The sequence below is a fragment of the Esox lucius genome, chromosome 15 (genome assembly GCF_011004845.1).
Source record: "Esox lucius isolate fEsoLuc1 chromosome 15, fEsoLuc1.pri, whole genome shotgun sequence".
In the NCBI taxonomy this organism is placed as follows: Eukaryota; Metazoa; Chordata; class Actinopteri; order Esociformes; family Esocidae; genus Esox; species Esox lucius.
Window position 1 is genome coordinate 5,839,808 of NC_047583.1, and position 18,244 is coordinate 5,858,051.

General features: G+C 39.2%; 2 protein-coding genes across 2 annotated transcripts; one reads left to right on the forward strand and one right to left on the reverse strand.

Moving 5' to 3' along the window:
- Positions 1 to 668: 668 nt before the first annotated feature.
- LOC105025550 (gastrula zinc finger protein XlCGF46.1-like) lies at positions 669 to 4,882 on the reverse strand. The gene is made up of 2 exons (XM_010896304.3): positions 4,602 to 4,882; positions 669 to 2,843 (listed from the first exon to the last, which is right to left on the reverse strand). The coding sequence occupies exons 1-2, from the start codon at positions 4,765 to 4,767 to the stop codon at positions 1,726 to 1,728; spliced, it is 1,284 nt and encodes a 427-aa protein (XP_010894606.1). The 5' UTR covers positions 4,768 to 4,882; the 3' UTR covers positions 669 to 1,725.
- Positions 4,883 to 8,113: 3,231 nt separating this feature from the next.
- On the forward strand, positions 8,114 to 17,471 carry LOC105025549 (oocyte zinc finger protein XlCOF6). The gene is made up of 3 exons (XM_010896303.4): positions 8,114 to 8,366; positions 14,179 to 14,508; positions 15,729 to 17,471. Exons 1-3 carry the CDS (start codon positions 8,198 to 8,200, stop codon positions 17,072 to 17,074), a joined length of 1,845 nt encoding a protein of 614 aa, XP_010894605.1. The 5' UTR covers positions 8,114 to 8,197; the 3' UTR covers positions 17,075 to 17,471.
- Positions 17,472 to 18,244: the final 773 nt, after the last annotated feature.

Genomic DNA, 18,244 nt, shown 5'->3' on the forward strand with positions numbered 1-18,244 from the left:
AAGCTGTGATATTTATGTCCTTTTTATAACACAGTGGAAGTTGACCTTGATACGCTAGATATCGTTTTACTTGGGAAAGGAATCCTCCGCATATACACCTATCGATTCTACATCGTTTTAACTCCGGTGTTATGACCACCATTGTTTTTTCTGCTGCCACGAAAATCGTGTGCTTTTAAATGAGTTCTTAACACGAAAATCGTGTGCTTTTAAATGAGTTCTGCTGTCACGAAAATCGTGTGCTTTTAAATGAGTTCTGCTGTCACGAAACGACTGTAGTTCAGACATATTTCAGATTTGTGATAGTTTGGTGTTAGTTACAATAGAACGGCTTCGTCAATGAGGAATGACAATATTTCCAAACTTTTGTTTCTTTCCCCAAACTGAAGATATCCACTCGCAAACTCATTTCCGCACTGACTTCTATGTTTACGTGCGGATAGCGAGTCCTACAACACTACATAGCGCCCCTAGGCGGTGACACGGACCACTAATGGAGAGAAAAAAAAGAGTACTGTACATTCACACAACGCCTTAATGTTTCTTGGTGTAATGGTATTAGAAAACACAACATTTTACTGAATACATACATTTAGAGTACTGTGCAAAATGCATAGACCACCTGAGAAAATTGAAAAAAAATACATATAAACATTAAAATTAAAACTGAAAAAAAATACATATAAACATTAAAATTAAACACAAAGGAACATTAATTCAGTGAAAAGTGACAAAACATTCTAATAATGTTAATGGTCCATCTTCAGAAGTCAATCAGTCAAAGATGACCATGTCTTGTAAGACTTCTCATGGTCACAGTGTGTATTTTGGTTTCAAAAGACTTTCATATGCTCAACAAGTGCTTCACTGGATTTCCTTCTGTCCCTCAAAGACCTGGAAGTACTGTTCATCAGATGCAGGCAGCTTTACATATACAACACATTTAGCTTTTTTCACAGTACTGTATCTCAGAGTTAGGTCACTGATACACATTGTGAGATTTGGAGGATCTTGGCAATTTCAGTGGGGTGATCATGTGACCTGATGTACACCTTTAAAGAGAGTGGTTGCCTATTTCCATGTGCTCATTCTGATACTGGGACATCTTCAGAAGATTCATCACATCAGCAATCGCCATTTACTGTAGAGAAGTGGTTTCTATATTAGTGTTTGTCATCTGACTCCATAGATGTATAGCAAGATGGCCCGCGGCTATTTAGTAACAGGAAAGTCTTATTATTTGTCAAAGGACTGAGGCACCCACTATCATCTGTCATTTGCAGTCCCTGCAACTAGACTGTCAGAAAGTTGGTCAAGAAATCTATAGGCCAAGAGAAATGGTCATCCTGTTAAATATTTCTAAAAAGCCATTTAAGAATTTCCTCCACATTCCAATGCATCTTTATTTATATGATCATCTTACAGCATTAAATTTAAAACATGTTCATAAATTGAACTGATCCATAATTATGAATGTTAACAAACTTAGCTTTCCTTTTCTTTTTTATCAGGCAAATATGACTCAGAACAAACTGTCATTTAAAGCACTGACCTGGGAGCCATTTGGATTAAATAGCTTGTGGTTGGACAAAACAATTGACTTTTCATCTTGCAGTCTTGGTGCTTAAATCTAACCACTTAGTTACCCTAACCACTTAGGTTGTTCTTATTCTGCCTTTGTATTTACATCTTTGAAGTAGATATCTTTCTCTTAGAGTTCTGACTTTAGTTTTCAAAAAGCTTTCTTTCGTTGTGGACCTTATTCACATGTTTCAATAGATGAGTCTCACGAGTAAATCTTATACCACAGAGCGAGCAGCCATATTTCTCCCCTGTGTGGGTCAATTTATGCCTGGTTAGAGTCTGCTTGAGACTGAAGCTTTTCCCACAGTCACCACAGCTATATGCTTTCTCCCCTGTGTGCGTCAATCTATGCACAGTTAGGTTCCTTTTGACACGGAAGCTTTTTCCACAGTCATCACAGCTAAACGGTTTCTCTCCTGTGTGAGTCAGTTTATGAGTAGTTAGGTTACCCTTCCGATTAAAGCGTTTCCCACAGTCACCACAGCTAAATGGTTTTTCCCTTGTGTGAGTAAGTTTATGAGTGTTTAGGTGACCCTTCTGATTGAAGCCTTTCCCACAGTCACCACAGATAAAGGGTTTCTCTCTTGTGTGAGTCAATTTATGCACAGCTAGGTTCCTTTTGATACTGAACCTTTTCCCACAGTCACAACAATTAAATGGTTTCTCTCTTGTGTGAGTCAGTTTATGTATGGTTAGGTGCTGCTTGAGACGGAAGCTTTTCCCACAGTCAGCACAGCTAAATGGTTTCTCTCCTGTGTAAAAAATAATTTCATTGGACAGATTACAGGTGGTAGGTTTATAACAATGTTCTCCCGTTGTTGGGCTTGGATCCAATGTTGGGCTGCTATCAAGATGTACTGGTTCCTTGTTTATGGACGAGTTACAGCTAAAGGCATTGTTTAAATTATGTGGAGGGGTGCAGGGAATGTCAAGGCCCTTAAGGTAGGTCAGAGTGCCAAAAGGAGTGAGATCCACTGATCTGGAGTCACTCTCTCTGTTCTCCACAGTCATGTTTTGAGTCAGGGACCAAAGTGGATCATCCTGATCACATTCACTCTTCACACAGGGGGGAGTAAACATGGAGTCTTTAGTATTAAAGAGCTCTTGAAGCTGCTGTTCCTCCTGACTGGTCCTGAGTTCCGTCTGTTCCTCTTTAATTTGTCTGGGCCCTAGGTCCTCCTCCCCCAGACTGGGACTCCACTGCTCCTGATCAGGTGGAATCTCCTCTTCAAAGACAGACAAAGAGGACTGCAGGGAGTCTGGAGAGAAGGAGAGGGGGACCAGAGGTTAGTCCTCTGCAGGGCATACACATACAGTCTCAGGGCATAAGATTAGAAGGGTATTTTAAATCTGCTTTTTCAGATTGGCAGCTGTTCTTCAAGAAAGTATTCTGACCCTTTTACTTTCTCCACATGTTGTATTACAGAATTATAACTTTGAATTGATTAAAACATGTTTTTATATCAGTCTACATAGAACACCCCACAACGGCAAAATGAAAACTAACTTTGTGAAATTTGTGACAGTTTATTAAAAATAAAAAAAACTGAAATATCTCATACATATAAGTATTCAGTCCATTTATTCAACATTTTGCACAAGTGCCTTTGGCAGGGAATACAGCTTTGATTCCTCTTGGGTATACCCATGCCAGCTTTGCACACTCAGATTAGGGGCATTTTCTCCCATTTTTCTTTGTAGATCCACTTAAACTCTGTTAGATTAGATGGAGACCATTGATGACCTGCGTTTTTCAGGTCTCCCCACATATGTTAAATAGGGTACAAGTACAGGCTTTGGCTGGACTACTAAAGGACATTCAGGGTTGTTCCAAAGCCACTCCAGCATTATTTTTTCTGTGTTCATCCTTCCATCAATACTGACTGTTCTCCCAGTCAATGCTGCTGAGAAGCATTCCCATAACATAATACTCCCACCAACAGGCGAGAAAACCTACAGACGGGAAAACCAGCAGGCGGGAAAACCAGAAGGTGATCTGTGTATCCATGTCAATTTCTCAAGTCTTGGATTGATGGATTCATAACTATTGCTATAGCTCCAAAACATTGACAAGAAAATAAAAATAAATGCACTGAATGACTATTATGAAACTAACTTTGACCCACTGGATTGGGGGTAGCTGGATTAGGTGTTGCTGCAATTAACCTAGCTTCCACATATATATGTATTGTTCTTTTAATTTATTTATGGGGTTAGACCTTGCACTCCAAATAATAACCTCTGAATCAGAACTACCTACCAACCCAAATATACAGTGCCTATTGTAAAGCTGGACTGTTTCAATCAAATCACATACATCCCCCTGCACTCCACATATTTGGCCTATATGTTTGGGTGGCAAGACAGAAGTTCTTACTCCAAAAACCCCACCTCACTTTCTATATGCACTGTACCTTCTGATGCTGGAAAGCTATTTGGACAGAGACACGTTTACATTTTTATTCCAGCACTTTGGATTTGACTGGTTTGGACAGTGCAGAAGGGTACACCTGACTAACGTCGGAGGTTACACCAAATGACGTAAAGCCAACTGTGACGCATCAACATTTGAGAAGGTCAAAGGGGGGTGAACACTCCATGCAATCCACTGTATACTAATACAATACAACAGGATGTTCCGGATTCAGATTGGGTGATAGCAGGCTTATCTACTACAATCATTAACATTTCTAATACCTACTATTAACAGTTGCATTTAATTAATCGATAAACATTTAACAACGCTGTGTGGGAGTCTGGCATAGCTATAAGCTCCAGAATACCCATACGCCGTGGCGGTTCAATATTTTCTAGAGACTGACAACTTAGCTGTGCGAATTAATGTATGAGGGTTATTGTTCTATGAAATGAAGTAGCCATACAAACATGGGTATGACATAGTTAGCTACTTGTTTATTTGATAATATCATTTGGAGGATTATCTAACCTCGAACCAACTGAGATTAACTAAAAAGTGTATGGTTTGTTTATTTTGTGATCAAGAGCTATTGACATACCTGTTCTTCCTCGTTTTATTTCCGGAGTGATTTGCAGCAATCTTCGTAGCCGATTGTTCTCCTCCTGATATTCAGATACTGTTTTCTCAACTGCCCCTAAAATCTCAACAACAGCCGCGGTTAACCGTTCATTCAAATAAACACCCAACAATTGTATTTTAGACATGGTTCGTTGAATGAGGGTTAGACTATTCAGTTAAGTGGGTCTTTATTTTCGGGAGAACGTATAAAATCAAAACAAGTCGCCCTACTTCCGTGTGGTAATCAATGCATTTTCCATATCAGCGTCTTGTGAGCAACATTAAAGAAACACTTCCGGGTCACGAAAATTAGGAAATTGTCAAAATAAAAGAGACCAACGTATTACTTCAAAACTGACATAAATTTAGTTTATTCATTGTTTAAGAAAACGTACCTCTCAAAACATTAACAACAATTCAAATATGATCATATTTAAGAGTAAATTCAATAAAAAGTGGGTATTAAAACACATTCCAAGGGCAAAATTCAGACAATGCCAATGACTGAAAGTGGAATAGATATTGCCTCATAGCTCATAAACTATTGAATATTCCACAGAGAAAGCAATGTAGGAAATGTTCAGGAGAGTGTGTAGAGTAAGACAAACCTGTCTAATCATTGGGAATGGTGTGCTACATCTAGCAACACAATATTTTCCACACCCTCTTTTTCCACAATGTAACTCAATAGATATGAAATACATATTGACTCATACAGAAAAAACTGTTCTATACACTGCAGGGAATATATTGTAGGAAATATACCAAAAATCAAGGGGCACTGTATTTGCTAATTGTTGCTGGCATTTTACTCCACCCATCCCTTGCACTTATTGACTTGACTGATTTATTAATGCCTTACACACCTTGTCGGAACCTGCGTTCCTCACGAAGCGGTCTCTTAGTCGTTCCTAAGACACGGCTTCATACTAGGGGTGATCGCGCTTTCTCTGTCTATGCTCCTAAGCTTTGGAATTCCCTCCCGGCTGACATCAGAGAAGCAAATACACTAGCGACTTTTAAATCTCTTCTTAAAACATTTTATTTCAGGATTGCTTTTACTTGATTTAAATTCCTCTGTGTTTATCCTTGTATTTAAATTGTACTGTTTCTGCTATGCTTGTCTGTAAAGCGCTTTGAGAAAGCTACTTTTAAAGGCGCTATACAAAATAAATGTATTATTATTATTATCCCATTGGCCACAATGTAACTCAATGGATATGAAATATATATTGACTCATACAGAAAAAACTTCTATACGCCGCAGTGGATGTATTGTAGGAAATGTCAAGGAGAGTCTATAGATTGATTATATGCAAAATAATTCAAGGTGCACTGTGTATTTGCAATTGTTGCTGGCATTTTACTCCAAATTACTGAATCGCCTTCAATTTAGATCCATTATTCCTTTTGTTAATGGAGGTGATAATCACTATTTGGTGATTACTTAACAATTCAGCCAATGATCTAATGTACAGTAGTTGTCAATGACTTATATTAACTGGTCATTAGCCTGCTGTATCACCTTTAGAGATGTAGGTTAATTTATCTGTAAAATACAAAATTAATATTTAATGTGTGAATGTGATATTGAAAAGAAAGGGAATATTTACATACATTCAGAACAGTACCAAAATTACTTAACTACTGAAAACACCAACATGTCATTATATTCCAACTACCAGTGTACCAAGCTATTCTGCAAAATGTAGTGTAATTACCAGTTGAACTAAATTATGCAAAATCTAGCTCACTGCTCAGGATTTGTCAAAATTTTAATTTCTTAGAAGATTTTAAATGTTATTACTTCAGCTTCATGACTGGGTTTCTTCAAAGGTTCAAAGGTTCAAAGGGTTTATTTGTCATTTGCAATAACAAATTAAGGCAATGAAATGCTTGGTTTTCCTACTCCAGACAGTGCAGTTAAAAGTTTATAAAAGTAACAGTAATTATAATATATAAATAAGAACATAACACGAACAATCAATAATAACACTATACAAAAACACACAACAATAATATTAATTATACAACTGTACAAGCGTAGTGCAATGTAAAAGTGACAGGTGTGCATGATATTATTAGCAGATGAACATGATATAAAGTGACAGGTGTGCATGGGACTATGGATGGAAGGGAGGAGGGGTTCATGAGTTGAGCAGCCTTACGGCCTGAGGAAACTGTCCCGTAGATTGTTTTGGACGGAATACTCCTGTACTTTCTGCCTGACGGCAGCTTGGTAAACAGTCCATGGCATGGGTGGCTGGAATCTGTAATGATTTGTTTGCTCCTCCTCCTACACCTCTCTGTGTAGAGATCCTGCAGGGATGGCAGGTCAGATCTTGTGATGCTCTCTGCTGTTTTAATCACCCTCTGACGTGCTTTGCGGTTGAGGGCGGTGCAGCTGCCATACCAGGCGGTGACACAGCCGGACAGGATACTCTCGATAGTGCATCTGTAGAAGTTGGAGATTGTCCTGGAATCCATGCCAAATCTCTTTAATCGGCGTAGGAAGAAGAGCCGTTTCCTGGCCTCCTTCACCACAACGTTAGAGTGATAAGACCAGGTCAAGTCCCATCGCTGATGTTGACTCCAAGGAACCAGATGTTGTGAACTCTCTCTACTGCAGACCCATTGATGTGTATGGGGACGTGGTCTCCCCGCCACTGCTTCTTGTGATCAACAATCATCTCCTTCGTTTTGCTGATAATGAGCTGGAGGTTGTTATGCTGACACCACAAAGTCAGTGACCTTACCTCGTCTCTATAGGCTGACTCGTCATTGTCAGAGATCAGGCCTATGATGGTGGTGTCGTCAGCAAACTTAACGATGGTGTTGGAGATGTGGGTTGCCATATAATAATTCTATAGCGTCTCCTGAACATTTCCTACAATACCGTTTTTACAATATACACTAAGCAAAGTGGCAAAATAGATTAATTTAATATTACTAAAATTGGGTTTTGCTGTGTTATCCAGGTAGCCAGAGAGTAGAACATTTCAATAATCTAATCTCAAAGTAACAAGAGTATGGATGTTGGATGTTTTTTTTTGGTATTGTTACAGTGATGGAAAGAAGCTGCTCTTGAAACATGTAGAATAATGATGATTATCGTTTCGTCCGGTTTAGTCAAGCTCAAGGCCCCAAGGAAAATGGGACTCCCTGTACAAACTTTACCAAGCTTCACCGGGCGTTTTTTGGTGTAGCTTTATTGCAATGTAACATACATTCCATCCATGTTTGAAATATGATAGTTCTGTTTAAAATGTCAACATCTTTTTGTTATTGGAGACCCTACAGAGTACCAACCCCACTTTAGCTGACAGTTCAATATCGTTTCATATATAGAGTATTACATTGTAGCTGCATTGGAATTTTTAAATTTAATTAAAATGTAACTTAAATATGGCCAAATAAGTAATTGTTAACAATTATTTTCGGGGTCATTAATAACGTTAATTCTGCAACGTGTTGACCCGGAAGTACTGCAGACAAGGCGCTAAGATCATTCTGTCTGCTGCGAGTGAGTGAATGTTGATGGGTTATGTGCAGATGTTGTGATCTGTCTTTTGAAACATGTCTAAGCAACAATCATTTAGTGTGTCTATAAGTAAACGTTTAACCACAGCTGCTGTTGACATTTTTGGAGTAGTTGAGAAGTCGGTATTGGAGTATCAGGAAGAGAATAATCGGCTACGAAGAATACTTGGAATCGCACCGGAGATAAACATAATATGTGCAAAAGGTTCGTATGTATGTACCTTAACGTCGTTAATTTCGATAGCTTGGGAATGGTCGAAGCAATAGACTTACGGTTAAGTTATTTATGAAGGAAAAATTCATACAATAAGGTCTTGTTTTCACGTTTATTTTACCTTACGTGAAGTAGTAAACCAGGGCAGGGGATGGATTTCTGGGAAGTGACCATTCATTATTCATTAATGAAGAAAATATAGTAGTCAACCCATTGCATAGATATAAAGCATGGATGGGACTTGCAGGTCTGATATCCTTAGTCCGCCATCTTACCTGGGACGAGTTCGACAATTCAAGCCAGTTAACATTACTGTAGTCATGGTGCCATTTTTGCATCAGCATCAGCAACTTGCTCCAATAAAAGGACCAACGATAAGAGGGAAGTTGGTATCATTTTTCCTGCATCCGTGATGCAGGACACGTGCTCACCTTGCTTGCGACAGTATATGATGAATCAATATGGCACACAACGTACGTGAAATAACATGTTAATCAAATAACGATATTACTGCATATAATCAGTGGATGGCGATGTTGGAATAGCCTTGCTACTCCTATTTCTGTCTTCCAATTACTATGCTATTGTTAGCGTAGCAAATTCACTTCGCTATCTAGCTCCGTTTAGAGTACTGTAACTAAAACAGTAAATTTAAGTAAATTTGCTATCTGTGAACACAAAAAATACACATTCAAATCCCACAAAATAACAAAGGTTTACAAAAACATTAAAGATATTTGTGGATCTTAATTTTGCACGTACATATTTAAATTCTACACAAAGATAGTTTTGAGACTAGCTTTCCTGGCCTTGTACAACCATCCTGATCTCGCGAGCTCACGATGTGTGGAGTGAAACGGAATGTGAGCGCTCCAGATGAGAACGGTTGGACAAAGCTTTAACTTTCCCCCAGTCGGACAATGAGATAAAGGTGCTGGTCATAACATTTGAATATCATCAAAAAGTGGATTTATTTCAGTAATTCCATTCAAAAAGTGTAACTTGTATAATGTATACATTCATTCCACACAGACTGATATATTTCAAGTGTTTATATCTTTTAATTTTGATGATTATAACTGACAACTAATGAAAACCCCAAATTCAGTATCTCAGAAAATTTGAATATTGTGAAAAGGTTCAATATTGAAGACACCTGGTGCCACACTCTAATCAGCTAATTAACCCAAAACACCTGCAAAGGCCTTTAAATGGTCACTCAGTCTAGTTCTGTAGGCAACACAGTCATGGGGAAGACTGCTGACTTGACAGCTGTCCAAAAGACGACCACTGACACCTTGCACAAGGAGGGCAAGACACATAGGCTGGCTGTTAAGAGGTTGGCTGTTCACAGAGCTCTGTTTCCAAGCACATTAATAAAGAGGCAAAGGGAATGAAAAGGTAGAAAAAAGTGTACAAGCAATAGGGATAACCCACCCTGGAGAGGATTGTGAAACAAAACCCATTCAGAAATGTGGGGGAGATTCACAAAGAGTGGACTGCAGCTGGAGTCAGTGCTTCAAGAACCACCACGCACAGACGTATGCAAGACATGGGTTTCAGCTGTCTCATTCCTTGTGTCAAGCCACTCTTGAACAAGACATAGCGTCAGAAGCGTCTCGTCTGGGCTAAAGTCAAAAAGGACTGGACTGCTGCAGAGTTATGTTCTCTGATGAAAGTACATTTTGCATTTCCTTTGGAAAACAAGGTCCCAGAGTCTGGAGGAAGAGAGGAGAGGCACAGAATCCACGTTGCTTGAAGTGCAGTGTAAAGTTTCCACAGTCAGTGATAGTTTGGGGTGCCATGTCATCTGCTGGTGTTGGTCCAATGTGTTTTCTGAGGTCCAAGGTCAACAAAGCCGTCTACCAGGAAGTTTTACAGCACTTCATGCTTCCTGCTGCGGACCAACTTTATGGAGATGCAGATTTCATTTTTCAACAGGACTTGGCACCTGCACACAGTGCCAAAGCTACCATTTCTCAAAATCCTTTTTTTGTATTGGTCTTAAGTAATATTAAAATTTTCTGAGATACTGAATTTGGGATTTTCATAAGTTGTCAGTTATCACAATTAAAAGAAATAAACATTTGAAATATCAGTGTGTGTAATTACTGAAATAAATCCACTTTTTGATGATATTCGAATTTTATGACCAGCACCTGTACATTGTCCTCCGCAGCATCACCAGCCAGCCACAGCATCAGTTCATCTACTGGGTCATTAAACTATATAGTAAACGATATACTTAAAATAAAACACTTAAGTCACCAATAAATTGACTTGTGACTGGACTTGAGATCTGTTCAAAGGACTTAAGAATTTACTTGGACTTGTCGTCATTGGACTTGTAACTTGGACGGTAAATATAGAATAGCTAAAACCAAGGTTTAAAACCCGCCTTCATGCTTTGTTCTGGACTGGTAGCTCAAGGGATTACATTTGAAAGTCACCTAGGTAACGTTAGTGTATCTGTTCCATTCATAATAGCATTTGGCGACAAAGATTTTTTTTACATTCTGTGACAAGCCTAATGATAGTTAGCTAGAATTGGGCCTGATTCTAATCTTTGCCAGCTAATTAGTTACAGTAGCTAATTTCTAGCCAACGCATATAACCATACATAATACAAAGAGCTGTTAGCTCATGGCTAACCTGTGTAAAATTGTCAGACAATTTGGCTAATGCCAGATAGAAGAGTAGATGGAAAAGGCCGGCCCCAGCTTCAACATATGATCATACTTCAATTAAACATTACAATTAAGTATTAGTGTACTAGATTATCAACTGCTGATTTAAAATAGCACATAAAATAATTGTCATCCCCAAAAAGTGCACCTTAAGTTGAAAGGACTTGCTTTGGACTAATAGACTATAACTGTAGCCTATAGTGCTTAAAATACTTAAACTTGACTCTGACTTGCATGCAGTGACTTAAAGACATGTCTGGTTTGTACTACTAGGGGGTGTAACGGTATGAGATTTTCATGGTATGATAACCGTCTCAAGTGTTATGGTGTACAGGGATTTTCCTGCACTTAAAACTCAAAGGCGGTCATCCTTCCCAAAATATCGCACTGCCTCTCTGATGGCACGGTAAAACATAATTTTGCACTTCTACGCAAAATAGCCTACCAGCGATATTTTGCAATGAATGTGACCCTAGGAGGAAACCGTTTTCATATTGGCAGTGTTGCCAGACGGGTAGGTTTCGTCGAATTTAGCTATTTTTAATAGGGTTGGGCGGGTCGATTTACAGAGGGTTGTATAGAAGATATAGCGTTTTCGTGGATTTCACGGTTTACTCTCAATGATCTGGCAACCTTGCATACAGGACCTTACCGGTCCTGACATCCAGGAGATGAGTAACATCGGAAAAACAGTTTTCTTTTACACCCAAGCATGTCAAAATATTTGAATAAAACGTAATAAAATCTGCATAACATTTGTTAACGTTTCAGAAGACATTCAGAAGAGATTTCTTTCAGTAAGATTTCGCGAGACAGGCAAAGATGACTGAAAAATGGTGAAAAAACAATTAGTTTAGGGTATGTACTCTACTGTCCCCGCATTTTTTTTATATGCAATATAAAATTACAAATTAACAAGAACACAGTATAACAATGAAAATAGACAACAATAATATTTGATGCTCAATGGCTAAATGTTTTCGGGTGGCTCAGACATAATGAAGAGGGCATGATATCCTCTGTAGGCTAGAAGCATTGTGGAGCCAATGTTTTGGGGGGCTTAGGAAAATAGCCAAGCAGAAACTATAGGCTGGATGCACTTATATCCAATAGAATGTCTACTAATCCTGGACATCCCTCCTGAGATGTGTGCAAACCTGGTGGCCAACTACAAGAAACGTCTGACCTCTGTGATTGCCAACAAGGGTTTTGCCACCAAATACTAAGTCATTTGCAGAGGCGTCGAATACTTATTTCACTCATTAAAATGCAAATCAATGTATAACATTTTTGAAATGCGTTTTTCTGAATTTTTTTAATTGTTATTCTGTCTCTCACTGTTCAAATAAACGTACCATAAAAATTATAGACTGATCATTTCTTTGTCAGTGGGCAAACGTACAAAATCAGCAGGGGATCAAATACTTTTTTATATTTAATTGTGGACATCCTTAACCATATATTGATTACATTAACCTACTCGAAGGTATCCGTTCATGGCAAATTTGATTTCCGTCAACAAAGGCATGTTTTATGTCTATGGACATTACTTACCATGCATGGGATTTAATGTGTTCCTTGATTACTACAATCTGTTCTTGCCCAGGTTGTCTGCTGAAATGTGTCCGATAGGAGAATGTGACCTATAATGTGAACAATTCAATTGAAAAACAAACTGAAATCTTCGAGGGGGGAAAATGAAAACCTTACAATAATCTGGTTGCATGAATGATCACACCATCTTAAATACTCCTGCCATAATTTAAAGTGACTCTGATTAATCACAAATAAAGTTCAGCTGTTCTAGTTGCATCTCAGAACAAAAGCCATGGTCCGCAGAGAGCTTCCAAAGCATCAGAGGGATCTCATTGTTGAACGTTATCAGTCAGGAGAAGGGTACAAAATAATTTCCAAAGAATTAGATATACCATGGAACACAGTGAAGACAGTCATCATCAAGTGGAGAAATATGGCACAACAGAGACATTACCAAGAACTGGACGTCCCTCCAAAATTGATGAAAAGGCGAGAAGAAAACTGGTCAGGGAGGCCTCCAAGTGGCCTACAGCCACATTAAAGGAACTGCAGGAATTTCTGGCAAGTACTGGCTGTGTGCTACATGCGACAACAATCTCCCGTATTCTTCATATGAATGGGCTATGGAGTAGGATGGCAAGATGCAAGCCTTTTCTTACAAAGAAAAACATCCAAGCCCAGCTGAAGTTTGCAAAAACAAACATCAAATCCCCAAAAAACACATGGGAAAATGTGTTATGGTCTGATGAAACCAAGGTTGAACTTTCTTGCCATAATTCCAAAAGGTATGTTTGGCGCAAAAACAACACTGCACATCACCCAAAGAACACCATACCCACAGTGAAGCATGGTGGTGGAAGCATCATGCTTTGGGGCTGTTTTTCTTCAGCGGGAACTGGGGCCTTAGTCAGGGTGGAGGGAGTTATGAACAGTTCCAAATACCAAAATTGTGGCACAGAACCTTCAGGCGTCCGTTAGAAAGCTGAAGATTAAGAGGAAGTTTCAGCACGACAATGACCCAAAAGCACACATTCAAATCCACAAAAGCATGGCTTCACCAGAAGAAGATTAATGTTTTGGAATGGCCCAGCCAGAGCCCAGACCTGAATCCAATTGAACATCTGTGGGGTGATCTGAAGAGGGCTGTGCAGAGGAGATGTCCTCGCAATCTGACAGAGTTTGAGTGCTTTTGCAAAGAAGAGTGGACAAATATTGCTACATCAAGATGTGCCATGCTCATAGACTCCTACCCAAAAAGACTGAATGCTGTAATAAAATCTAAAGGTGCTTCAACAAAGTATTAGTTTAAGGGTGTTCACACTTATACAACTAGGTTATTGTGAGTTTTATTTTATTTTTTCCTCAAAGATTTCAGTTTGTTTTTCAATTGAATTGTTCACATTAAAGGTCACATTAAAGGTGGAAAAAGTTCCTGAAAGCCTTTTTCAATCCCCAATTAAAAAACGACACTACTGAACAATCAATTTATATGATTATACAGATTTAGTGTTTAGAATTTACTGTGCTATTTAATTCTCTGTTAAATAGATAACATCTGGCTCTGCTCTTCTGTCCTCTAGAATCCCTGCAAGAACAGGAGGAACTCAGGACCAGTCAAGAGGAAGAGCATCTTCAAGGGATCTTTAATACAGAAGACTACAGATGTATTCCTCCCATTGATCAGGAGGATCCGGTTCAGGAGGCCATATTAGCCAATTACCCCACTCTCAGTCCACTGAAAGTCTCTAAACTACAGTCATTTTGTGTGTTTTTAAATAAGTGTCTAACAGTTTCTACAGCTGTGGAGATTTTGAAGGCAGTTGAGAAAACTGTAGCCGAGTACCAGGAGGAGAATGATCAGTTACGGAGACTTCAGCAGAAAACACCAGAGATAAAGCTATATAGGATAGGTACGTTTTCATCTGCGTAAACCTAGCTACACTTCTATGTGTCGAACTGGTTAAGATTTCAGTGATTGTCATCTGAACAATGTATGTTTACATTTCCCACAAATGAATGACCATAGCATTGCCTGAGGTGTGTTCCATTGGAGGCGCAGTAAACCAAGTGAATAGAAGGAAATGCGATCAAGCTATCGTCACTAACATGACTAAAGACGGTGTAGAAAACAGTGGCCCTCAAAAGTGTTCACCCCTTGGACATTCTGACATTTTGTGTTACAGCATGGAAGCAAAATGGATTTGATTAGGCGTTTGTGCCACTGATCAGCAAAAAACAGTGGATAATTTCAAAGTTAAAAAATCTAATGAAAACCGTTGAATTCCAAATACAAAGCAAAAAATAATTGATTGCATTTTTTGTAATACAATTAAATGTGCAAATGTCAATGGGGATGAATACTATTGAGAACAACTCTTTGCAGATTAATGTCAATGAAATCAGTTTAAAGCTGAAGTACACTGTACACTGAAGTATACAAGTGTTTTGTATTAACACATTGCTGTTCTATTAATCTGGATTGTGGATGAATTCCTACCATATCAGATATCTCGGGCATGCATCTGAAAAATATGACTTGCATCTTAAAGTGATAACTTTTTTTGATACATCAAACGTAAGGATGAACAAAATAAGTAACTACTCTCATTTTGTGGATGGATCGAGCAGCGAGAAAATATGTATTTGATCAAAAGAAAGCAAATCTGCTAAAAGATAGGCAGAAAGACGCCATTCAAAAACACGAGTGAACATTGATGCCGCTGCGTAGCCACGATGGATGGAAGTCAAGGAGCAAAATGCATTATACTGTGATGCAGATGTGGCAATTCTTCTGTTAGATAAGTCATTCATTTTAGTATAGAGTTAAAAGAATGGCATGTCAACTCACCTGGTCGGATAAAGACAACACTTAATTCAGCTCAACTAAAAAATTTACAGATAACTTGGGGCTTTAATATTAAACTGATGTCACACCAGCGATAGGTGAGATTTCTGGGAACATTATGGGGAAATACTTCCTGTTCTTGGAAGTTAAGTACTTCAGTGTTTAATTGACCGACCATTTTAAAATCACCATGATCATCAAAATCAATGTATGTATGTTCTTCAAGATCTCTATTTTATTGTGTGTTGTATAAATAACCTTTGGTCCTCCTCTTCTTCCCTCCAGACGCCTTGCAGTTCTCACTCACTGTCTCTGAAGAGGAGGTTCCCCTGGAGCATCAGCACTGTAAGCAGGAGTGGAGTCCCAGTCTGGGGGATGAGGACCCACAGACCAAACAGATTAAAGTGGAACCGGAGGAACTTAGGACCTGTGAGGAGGAAGAACAGCACAGCTCAGCCTTAAACAGTGACCCAGTAGGACTTGACAGCATCCCACCAGTGGATCCCAGCACCACACCTAGAAAAACACATGCCTACCCTGACAGTGGTAAAACAATTGCTCTGAAAGCAGACCTGAATAGGAATTTGATAGTGGCCAAGAACGGAAACAATGAATGTATATTCTGCCAAAAACAATACAGCTCCCCCAGGCAACTGAAGGCCCATGTCCGAAAAAGTCACACAGAGGAATCCTGCAACTGCCCTATTTGTGGGAAGACCATAAAACGCAAAATATATCTGTCCCAGCACATGAGGATTCACACAGGAGAGAAACAATTTAGCTGCAAAGACTGCGGCAAAAGCTATTTTCGTAAGAACCACCTAAACCGCCATTTAATTAGTTGCACTCAAAATAAATCACTTTCCTGTGCTGAGTGTGGGAGAAGATTTGCTTCGATGTCAAACCTAAACCAACATAAACAGATACACATAAGACAAAGACCATGTACTAGTGGTGATGGTGGAAAATGCTTCAAAGATGAGAAAACCCTTTCTCGGCATAAACCGACACACATCTTAGGGAAACCTTTTAGCTGTGGTGAATGTAGGAAAAGCTTCTGTTTCAGGTCGAGCCTAGACCATCATCAACTGATTCACACTGGAGAGAAAATATTTAGCTCCGTTCAGTGTGGAAAAGGTGTCGGCTTCAAGTCAAACCTAAACCAACATGACACGTTGCACACAGGAGAGAACACATGTAACTGTGTTGAGTGTAGGAAAAACTTCATTTTGAAATCAAGCCTGAACAAACATAAACCGTTGCATGCAGGAGAGAAACGATTTCGCTGTGAATGTGGGAAAAGCTTTGGTCAAAAGAAACACCTGACCAAGCACGAACGGACTCACACAGGAGAGAAACCATTTACCTGTGGTGAGTGTGGAAAAAGCTTTGGTCGAAAGGATCACCTTACCAAGCATGAACGGACTCACACAGGACAGAAAACAATTAGGTGTGGTGACTGTGGAAAAAGCTTTGGCCGAAAGGATCACCTTATCAAGCATGAACAGACTCACACAGAACAGAAACCAATTAGCTGTGATGTCTGTGGGAAAGGATTCAGTGAGAAAAGCTTCCTAACCACTCATAAACTGACTCACACTGGAGAGTCACAGGGATCTCAAATCTTTTGACACTGTCTTGACATTCTCTATGAGGAAAAACGTCAGTATCAAAGGAACTTAACAGTTCATAAACATACACAAAAAGGTTATTACAGGAGGAATATCAGTAATTAGCAGCATCTAACCAGGCATAAACTGAGCTACACAGGACAGACTGCTGAAAATGAATAATGTCCACATATACTATAGAAAACAAAAAGATAAAGAACAAGGACAAAGGTCTTTCCTCAGAAGGTGGGAATAAAATATGACACTTGAAGGAAAGCAAAGCTTTTGACCACGACACTACAGGATAGCCAGGTTGACAAATGTTCTCTGGCTTGTAAAGACTACATCCTGATGGGAGTACTCTGCACTGATTCTTCATACTGTGGGTTTCACATATTAAATGGATGTTATGAACTGACTTTTGTTAGTGGTTTTGTTTTACAACTCCCCCAGGCAACTTAAGGCTCATGTCTGAAAAAGTCACACAGAGGAATCCTCCACCTGCCCTCTTTGTGGAAAGACGTTAAAACGCAAAATATATCTGTCCCAGCACATGAGGATTCACACAGGGGTGAAACAGTTTAGCTACAATGACTGCGGCAAAAGCTATTTTTGTAAATTTCACCAGGAAACTGAAGGCCCATGTCCAGCTCTGTCACAATGAGAAATCCTGAAAATGGACACTTTGTGCCAAGTGATGCAAAAGTGATCTGTCCCGGCACATGGCTATTCACACAAAATTGTGAAAAAAGCTTTGGTAGAAAGTCACACCTAAGCTTACATAAACTGAATCACACTGGAAAGACACCACTTAGCTTTGTTGAGTGTGAGAAAAGCTTTATTCGAAAATGCCACCTAGCCCAGCATTAAGTCACACACAAGGGGGAAACAAATTCGCTGTTTTGAGTGTGAGAAACGCTTTCTTTGAAAAGATGGCCTAGCCCAGCATAAACTCATACACACAGGAGAGAAACCATTTAGCTGTGTTGAGTGTGAGAAAAGCTTTATTTGAAAAGACTACCTAGCCCAGCATAAAGTCAAACACACAAGAGAGAAACCATTTAGCTGTGTTGAGTGTAGCAAAATATTTTCAAGGCAGCCATAAACCGACATCAACTGTTGCATACAAGATAGAGGCCTTGGATTTGTGGTGACGGTGGGAAAAGCTTTATGCGAAATGGTAACCTAGCT